General features: G+C 45.2%; 1 protein-coding gene across 1 annotated transcript in view; it reads left to right on the top strand.

The window, feature by feature from the left end:
- The first annotated feature begins 333 nt into the window (after window positions 1-333).
- Window positions 334-9,796, top strand: part of TET2 (tet methylcytosine dioxygenase 2) — a 73,762-nt gene continuing 64,299 nt past the window's right edge. Inside the window, exon 1 of the mRNA XM_062636703.1 lies at window positions 334-491. Coding sequence (XP_062492687.1) covers window positions 462-491 — 30 coding nt within the window. The 5' untranslated portion in view covers window positions 334-461. The remainder of the gene's footprint in view (window positions 492-9,796) is intronic.

The following is a 9,796-nucleotide window of genomic DNA, read 5'->3' as shown; positions in this document are numbered from 1 at the left end:
GGAAGAGAATGGCGATGGGGAGGGATGCGGGACGGGGTGCCCCGCGGACCCGGCTCCCGCGCGGCGCAAAGCGGTGCGAGCAGAAGAGGAAGGGGAGAGGGAGGAGAGGGCAAAAGGGGGGGGGACGGGGACCCCCGAAAGGGCAAAGAAGGGCAGCAACCGGACACCCCCCGTGAGGCGGTGCCGCGGGAGCGGTGACGGGGGCGCTCCCGCACCGGCTGCACGGGGGCGCCACGTGAAGGGAAGGGAAGGGAAGGGGTGCCATGTGGGGGGTGGTGGCGGGGGGAAAGGTGGGGGTGTGCATCGCGCGCTGGGCGGCGCGGCGCGCGGGGCGGGCACCGACGTCAGGGCGCCGCGTGCATATTGATGCGGGGGCCCGGCCGCTTTCGTCAAGGAGCAGAAGGAAGCAAGATGGCGGCCCTATAGGAGCGGGGAGCGCGGCGCCCGGCTGTGCGTGCTGGATGTCGGCAAGGCTGAGGGACGCGGCAGAGGTCAGAGCGGGAGCCCCCCGCACCGCCCGCTTTCCCCGCGGCACCACGGGGTGTCCGCGGGGCCGCGCCGCGCTGCCGGGCGTCGTTTTGGGGGGTGGGCGCCGCCGCGGCTCCCCCAACATGGCTGACTGACAGAGGCGGCGGGGGGCGCCGCGGGCCACAGCCGCCCCCTCCCCGCGGGGCCGGCCCCCAACTTTGCCTCGCCGCCCCTCCCCGCGCCTTTGTCTGCGCGGCGGCGGCGGCGGGGGACGGCGGCGGCAGGCGCCCCGCTGCTTGAGCCCGCTCCGGTCGGCCGGCCGGCCGGCGGCTCCCTGCCGCGGGACTGCCCCGCTGGGACCGGCTTTCCCATCCCCAACCCGCGGGTTCCCGGGTCCCGAGCGACAGCAGCGGCGGCGGGTCCCGGCTTTGTGCCGCTCCCCGGCCCCGGTCGGACACAAAGGCGGGCGCAGCCTCGGGGAAGGGGGAAGAGAGGGGGGACTTGCGGAGTTTGGGGAGGACGGGAGCGGAGGGACAGGCGAAACGCGGTGCTGGGGGGCTCGGGAGAAGTGTGTGCGGCGGGGAGGAGGGGGCCTCGCTGCGGGGCCTTCGTTTTGCCGTGCGATCTACACGCGCGTTTTGTCCGCGTTGCTAAATCCTGCCGTCGGAGCCGCTTGCACAATGTGGCCACGGGAAGGGGGAAAAAAAGAGTTAGTTTCTCGTGTATGTTCCCCTAAAATAACGCTTTCGGCGAGGTCAGGCTTGTTCCCCGCCAGATGACAGACAAGAGCAGGAACCTGACCACATTGGCGAGCCGGACGCGCGGCACTGTGCGCTCGCATCGTGGCATTTATTGGCGTTAAATCACCCCCTCGGATACTAGCAATCGTTCTCGTGCCCTTAGCTAAAAGAAGGCTTTTCGGCTCGCGGTCTGAGTCTTGGTAATCTAGCAGACCCCTTTCTGCTAAGTAATTTTCCTTTTCGGAGGGTGAGGTGAAGGGAGAAGTGATGTGGTCTAGCGTGTGCTGCTTCCATCGAAATGTTGCAACCAAAGATCTCATCGTAAGATTTGTTTTCCATGATGAGCGGCATGGAAACGTGCGGGCTTTGAGCAGTGATCAGCAGCTCTGAATATCGGTTCAGCGTTATTCTTTTTATTATTTTTTTCCTTTTTGAATGTGAAGTTTAGGAGTTTCAGAGGTTAGGAGGTAGTGTCCCTCCAGTGAAAGCAGGTCAGTGGGTGTTGTTTGTCGGCTAATGAGGCCGTTCCATTTGCATGTTAATGGCAGGTTGACTTACTGCAGCAGGGGGTGAGTGTAGTAACGTGTACATTCACATGTGTATCTGCATGTGTATTCCACTACGGCACTTTCTCTTGTGGTTGTAAAGTGCAAAACAGGACGTGGTTGCCGAAGATACTCAACAGGGAGATGTTAATGGTCAAGAGTCGTGTATAAACTGGTGATGGGGGGGATCTGACAAAGTTAAAAGGAGGGGGAAAACAACACAGTGGTAGATGTGGTGTCCTTTTAAGAGATGTCCTTGGCGTGTCATACTGACCGTAGATTATAAATCATCTCTTCTTCTGGGAGTTAGACAAATTTCCTTAAGTGGTGTGTGATGAACATACTGGTTCCTCTTACCAGTAGCCACGGAAAATGAGCACGTTTCTCTGAGCCCTTAGGGTGCCTGCCCCTCAACTACTGTTACATTTCCCAAAACTTCTTTCATTCTTAGTGTTTTTTTTTCTCCTTTTCCTATATGCCTTAATTTTTTACACCCCTCCAGGTAAAGGTAATCCTATGCAGTTTCTATATAGATTATAGTTTATATCTCATTGCTAAAGGTCCGTGACTAAAAATGGCCATGTAACAGTCTTTAATAGACTGCCACACAGAAACGCTACTTCTCTGAGCTCTTTCTGTCTGAAACGCATGGCTCTTTAGCTGCTACTGTCCTTTGACATTTTCTGTTCTCACTTGCTACATACCTGTCTGGTCTGTTTTAAAAAAAAAAAAAAGACTCAAAACTGGATACAAACACTGATACTTTGTTGCATCTTCATTAGACAGTTCTGTGTAGTTCTTTTCCTGCTCTCAATTTATAGTCTATTATGTGTAAGTCCCTTATGTCATGAAAACATTGGTAAATCTAGCAAGTCAGGAACTTCTAGTTTGCCGGATCTGCTGCTGTTAACACTTTGACAGGATGTGCATGTCTTGGATTTTATCCTCCAGAAAACCAACAATTTGGAATCAATGTAAATAAATCAGTGTTGGGCAATATTTTATCTCTTCCTCAGAGTCATGGAAAACATAGTGTGAACCCTGCCACTGAAGTCAGAAAACATTTAAACCTAGCAAACAGGGGGTAGGGAGGAGGAAAGAAAGGGAAGGCAAAGGTGTGAAAAATAACAGTGCTTCAGTAGTGGGACTAAACTGCTGTTTACATGAAATAAAGAAGTCAGAAGTCATCTTTTGGTGTAAATAGTTCTTTCATTTTGGAAAGTGACATAAAAAAACCTTCGTGAAGGCATTCAGGCAACCTCAGAAAGTGGCTGGGTATTACCCATTTCAGAACTAATTACTAACAAACTTTCAAAAGAAGAAAAAGTTGAATGGGAGGCACTGAGCCTCCCGAATTTGCCGAACTATCACTGTTCGTATTAAGGCTTTTAACAAGGACTTTGGCATTGTACTGATTTCTGGCTTTTAGCCAGGGAAACTGGTATTGTTTTGATATAGTGCACATGGTCCTAGACTTTGGCATGTCAACATTGTTTAAAGAACAAGAAACGTGTGCCCACTGAGGAGTTATTATGACGGACAGACTTCCAAGGTCCCTTGTTGGCACCAGTGCTGTGCTGGGTAGCAGAAATGGGAGGTTGTAAATGTTTTGGTTTGTGGGTGCAGAATCAGGAGACCCTGAAGTTGTTGCTGGGACAGAGATTTCAGCAGCCAGAGTTGAAGGAGCCGTTGTTCCCTCTCGCCCAGAGCACTCCAGATCCTGCTGGTATTGTGTCTCCTAAAGGAAGAGAAAAAACAACCCCCCACCTCGTCATGTTGTGAATGCTCCATCCCTGGCAGTGTTCAAGGCCAGGTTGGACAGAGCCTTGGGTGACATGGTTTAGTGTGAGCTGTCCCTGCCCATGGCAGGGGGGTTGGAACTAGATGATCGTAAGGTCCTTTCCAATCCTAACTATTCCATGATTGTATAAATCTACTGTTCAGGTGTTGAAAAACACAAAGTTGGGACTAGACTAATGTTACTGACCCTGTTTGGGATTACAGAGAGTGCTTCACTTTTAAGTTACTTGCATGGGCAGTAGAGTGGTTTTCTCAGAGTGTGCCTAAACAGTGACTTTAAATCCTATGCTCTCTTTCGTTCTGAGTAGGAGATACGTCGTGTGTTTCCACAAGTAAGGTTCTTCTTTAAAAAAACTGTCCATTTTTCAAGGTGGAATTTCAGATGAGCTGTCAAATTTGGCTTGTCACAGACAGTGACCCTACTGCCTCTCTCACTTGACTGCCACACAGTAGCTCTAAGCTTGGCAGCAGCATCTGTAAGCCAGCTCCACAATTCGAGCCTGAAAGTGGTAGGACAAAGTTGCCAAGTTTCAAGTAGAGTTGGTGGTTCTCTTGGAAACTGTGCTGGAGAACACAACGACAGATGATTTTGCCAAATAATATACAGTATTTATGTAGTCCAGCTCTCTGATTGCTGTTAAGGCAGTCAGCCAGCAGCAGTAAGTGTTGTGACATCATTCTGAAAGGCAATGTGCTGGTTCTGAAATGGAGTGGGATGTACTATGATTCATTATTAAAAAAAAATAAAAATAAAAGCTGTAGTCTGAACAGAGATAAGGCATATGACTGCATCATGGCTGAAAGCCAGAAAGGGAATTATATGAATCAATCACACTTGTAGCATTATTCCAATCCCATACTCCGTAAGGCAGTGAATACCTTCTTACTCATTTAATGATATTCTGCTGGAAAAATATCCTTTTGAACACTGAACAAGTAGCTAGTAACAAGTTGCCATAGTTCCAGTTGGTACAGTTTCAGATCATTACTGCTTGCGTGTTCGATTTGCATAGCTTGTCCCAATATCCTAGTTAATAAAATGTTACAAATGGAAAGTACCATGAGTAATCATCTTCTCAGTCATCCATTGAAAAGAAGTCACTTCTGCCTTCCCTTAGGGTAGACAAGTATCTTAAAAGAAAAATCCACCCGTTTCCCAAGGAATTGCTCTGTGGGTGGAGACAAAGGTGGTGGGTGAAGGAATAAAATTCTGAACCGTTAGCATCAGATGGACTAACCCCGAGGAAAGCTGATGACTGACCCCAAAAGGTTGTTTGGGTTAAAATACTGGGAGTGTGCCTCTCATTATGTAGCAGGGAGTAACAGAAGGAGAAGTAGGAAGAATGGCTAACTAATTTCACCCATGTATCTCTCTCTGTTCTTGGAAAAAAAAAATAAAATAAAATTAGAGCCCTGCCTTACAAGAGGCTCAGAAAGAGTGTTTTACGAGTTGTTCATGGTAGAGGACTAAAATCTGGGGACAATTTAAATAAAGCTGCTATACTTAGAAAAACATTTTAACAATTAAAAGCCATAAAGATTTAGATTCCTGTCTGTCATTTCAAGCAGGCTTGTTCTTCTCTGTCAAACACCTTACAAAAAGCTGAATCATCTCAGCAACCTGAACAAAATTCAGGCTGTCCTTCAAAACCAAAGTTTTCCATGGAGGTGTGGATTTCAAGTTGGAGTGTTATTGTCATGTAGCATACATATCACAAGAAACCCCAGCAGGAGTATTCTTACAGAGAAATAAAGACTTGCAGTATGGAGGCTTCAATTTGACCTAATTCTCAGTGTGTTGTATTCCTCTTATTAAAAATAATAATAGAAAAAATAAAGGCAGTATTTCTGTTGCAGTGCATGATGGAATAGGCTTGTTCTATGCTAAAGCTCAGCAAGAAAGGAAAAGTCATCATCTTAATCCCAATCAAGGATGCTGTTTCTTTTAAGACAATTTCAAAGAAGTGAGCAAGTGACTGGTCAGCTAGATAAGATATCCCGGAATAGCTAAATAACCAAATACCCCTTGGAAGTGTCTTCCATGGGTACAGGGCAGTAGCCCAGGCACTTTCTGGTTAATTACTGTGATGCAACGTAGACAACATGAAATAACATACTCTACAGCATTACCGCTGACCTCAAATATACTCCATGTGGGTTCTCAGCATATGAAGATTGGTTTCACCAGGTGTATACATCGGGGAGGAGAAGTTTCCAGGTTTAAGTCGAATTTTTTGGAGGCCTGTAAAGAAGATCATGACTTTACGTGAGCTACCCTATCCTTAAAGTTACATTTTGATGATAAAAATTTAAACAACTTCTCTGCTTCATCTCCTTTCTAATAATGCATAAACAGTCCAAGCTTTGTCTTCTAATGTCCTGGCGTGAGCTGCTTTAGGTCACATCATGTTGGAAAGTGATTTGGCTCCACTGCAGTAATAGTCTGGCTTACCAAGCGGGTAGATGTTTAGGTCAGGAGGATGACTCTCCATGCGGTTGCACGCACGTGGCTAGAGTGTTTACAAACAGTGTCCCAGCATCCTCGGCAGCTGCCTCGACGCAGCCAGTGAGGACAGAGTTCTAGGAATGTCCCTGGTCCTCACGGGCGGTGGAGGAGGGGAAAAACTAAAACCTCACAGTTTAAGAAAACATATCGCAGTTTGGATTTTGGCTGAGCTTTCTGCATCTGTGTTGCATTCTAGATCCTTGGGTCCTTTGTTAGATGCTGCTGTTTTTTTACCCCCGCTTGAGCGCAATGCGGGCTCTGTTGACGTGTTTGCCTGGAACAGATTGACCCTAAGTATGAGATGGGGGGTTAAGGGAATTGTTGCAAAGGTTTCAAATGATTTCTGTGCCTCCCCCTACCCTCTTAAAAAAATTATAAGGAATTCAATCCCTGAAAGTTTTCATGACAAAACAGCTCTTGCAATACAAGAATCCCACTGTAAATGGGTATATATTTTTCCTTAATGAGGCATGACTCACTGCCTGTTAGCATACTAGAACAATTCCCTTTTTAAAGAACAAAAAAAGAGACAGTGAATCCTACTAACTTTATAAGTAAAATCAAATAGCTGAAAGTCTTTATTACTTAATGAGACATGTTGACACAAAGAGGCGTTGCTGTTACGAAAGCTAATACCACTGCAAGGCAAGTTTTGGATTTCCATTAGACGTAAGAAGCTTGGTGGAGATTTCTGCATTTACTCAACCAAATGAATAATGCCACGAATGTGTTGTTTAAAGGGGGGAGGGGGGGGAGGGGAAGGGAAAAAGGAGGGGGGAAAAGTGGTGGAAATTATTTGGGTTGTGTTGCCAAGATGGTTTCAGGAAGCACAGATGAAAATACATGGTAGCTGGTCAGAAGCACCCAACCGACAATATGTTTCATGCCCTCCCCTGTGGACCTAAACCAAAGCTGTCAGACAGGTTCTCATCTCCAAAGACAAGTAAAGCCTGTACGGTGCGTGCACTGTGGGCAGAGATTCTGCTCCTTATCCAGAAACATTATTTTCCAGTCCCATGCAGAGTTTTCAGACTTTCTCATGCAGTTTTGCAGCAAGTGCTCGGGATGGTGTGCAAAGTGCATTGCTTGCCATGTAAAAAGAATCCTAAGAACTGTTTTTTCCTAAGCAGTTGGTCCAAGTGTCTCTTCCATATTCTGAATTTGTCTGGATGAGTCATGGTATTCACCATCATACAACACAGTATGAAGGCCAGTCCACAGACCTTGTTATACACATAACTTCTGCTATTAATTGTATGTTCACATTGGCTGCTTTCATGTTATGTTTATGTTCATTACATCACTGTATTTTTGTTATTACACTACAGTGGTTCTCACCTGTCATTTATGAGACACAATTATTCGGGTCACATCCAGAACCTGCTCCTGTTTCACTAAGCTCTTCACCTCCTTTTGTTTTGTTTTCTGACTTCTTTTTGACCCACAGTTTCAATTACTCTTGCAGCAGCTGGCTAGCAGAAGGTAGAAAGCAAGAATAAATAATATATGAAAAAATATGTGACAAAGGCATTTCTGAGTTTGCATTGACTACTTGTTCCTTCTCTGGCCACTTTTAGTGCTGTTAGAGAGATCAAAGGGCAAATGTTAACCCTGGGCCTAATGCTGACAGAAGAGTTTTGCCTTCAACTTCAGTGTCCTTTAGTAAAACTTCCCATATTTGTCCCTTAGCATGAGAGACATGCTGTTTGTGCAATACTCTCTCCCATTTCATGCCCCTGATACTTTTTTTTCCATCTTTGTTTAATCTATTTGTTCTTTCAGTACTACTTCACTTGTGTTTGAAGTCACATACTTTGAAGTTATACAATTTTTATACTTGCCAAAGGACACAAAACTCTTTCAGCTCTTATGTAAGCAAAAACGAGAAAAGAATGATTGCATATTTCCTCTTGTGTGCAAGTAGCATTATTGTCCTGTTCATGGTAAAATCAGGAAAATGTATTGTTGCAGTAAAGCAGGAGTTGCTCCCCTTCTCCCAAAGTTACTAAAGTTCGCAGAAGTGAGATAGATATTTCCTTGAAGCTTGAAGTTTATGTATAGCTTAACAAAAGGAATGCAATTTGTCCCTGAAAGAGAACATAAAAGGAATGCAATTTGTCCCTGAAAGAGAACATATGAAAGCTGGAAAATACATTGGACTCGCCTCTCCCTGGAACATGGAGAAGTGGGCGTGTGTGTATATATGTGTTACAGACCTTCACATATTGTCTTTTCAAATGACAAGCTTTCTGTTCCCCTAGCACTCCTTTGCTTATTTGTCTGTTTGACTTCAAACCAAAAAGGTCTGAGGTATTACTAAAATGGCAACGGTAAAAATCAAAACCACGAAAGCTGAACAACCGAAAAGGGTCAGACTTAACACTTATTTAACACACATAACCAGTAGACATTTTGGGGGAAAGAAAACCTATGCTAGTGATTCTCCATTCAACATGCAATCGGTTTGTGAGTGTACACATCAATACCCAGGAGCAAGTGAAAATATTGACCAAAGAATGAAGAGCACTCTCAATATTCATAAACGTGAAAAATGCACAACACAGAAAAATACAGCGTTTCAGTTCCTTGTTTTTTCTATGGTACTCTCCATACTTTCCACAGAACATTTTTTTCTCTTCAGATAAGTTTGGACCTGTACTTTTCTGTTTCCCTGTAATCCTTACTGCAGAGAAGAAGCTTTTGTCAGTGTGAGAAAACAGTAGAAAAAATAAAAATTGTGCTAATCTATTTTCTTTCTCTGTTACCATATGTAATGCCCAAGAAGTGAGAAACCAAGTAGGAAAGCAGATTTCTATGCATTTTTCCACTGTGCCTATGTTGTACAGTTGACAAGATGTCAAGTATAGGTGGCTTCCCTCCCGCCCCCAAATGCTGTCAGCTGACTTGTGATCCTGCAAACTGATGGCAGTCCTTGCCATTTTCACAAAGCTCTGTTCATTTTCCTTGGGCTCACAGAGCTGCAACAACCTGCTTGTGTAGAGGCACTTGCAGGAGTGAGGCACCTAGTCACATATTTCTTCTTTGAGCAGGGAGGAAATGGATGGAAAGATGCAGGTATAGAAACTCCGAGCTAATTTTTGCTTTTGAAAAACCCAACCTTTTCAAAATAGTTGCAAGTTAACATGGCTTTTTTGCTTTAAAATATAAGCTCTGGCTAATGGATTGAAAATAAGTTTTGCCTCTGGAAGAGTGAGTCTGTAACTACCTACCGAATAGCTGTTTTCTTCTTGAAACAACTGCTACTAGCTGGTTGGACAAGATAGAGCATGAGTTTAATTCAGGATGGCAACTCTTATGCTTCTAAATATAAAGAGAGTGGATAGAGTGAAATTAATTATTGCACGTTAGGAGGCACCTCATATCCCAGGCACAAAACAGAATCCTGCTGTGCTTGGGGCTGTACAAACATAGCATTTTTGTCCCAGTTTGCTATTTAATTCAGTAGACAAAGAAAAGGGGTCTGGAAGTGCACAAGAGGCCAGAGTGTTAGTAACTCTTGTTTAGAACGCAAAGCAGAGGCAGGCAGCTCCCTTCCAAACCCCAAAATATTTGCAGTAAATAAGGCAAAGCTGCTATTGCTACCTTCTCTGTCTGAGTATTGCAGAGTTCCTACTCAGCATTGCTACAGTCTTTTCCCTAGGGTGCCAATATTAATGAGCAGCCAAAACATCCAAAGAGTAAGAGACAGGATACAAAATTAATAAGCAACAACTGAG

This window comes from Pezoporus occidentalis, unplaced genomic scaffold (assembly GCF_034315485.1).
Source record: "Pezoporus occidentalis ecotype Australia unplaced genomic scaffold, CSIRO_AGI_Poc_V1 ctg49, whole genome shotgun sequence".
Taxonomy (NCBI): domain Eukaryota; kingdom Metazoa; phylum Chordata; class Aves; order Psittaciformes; family Psittacidae; genus Pezoporus; species Pezoporus occidentalis.
This window is presented reverse-complemented; position numbering and strand designations above follow the sequence as displayed.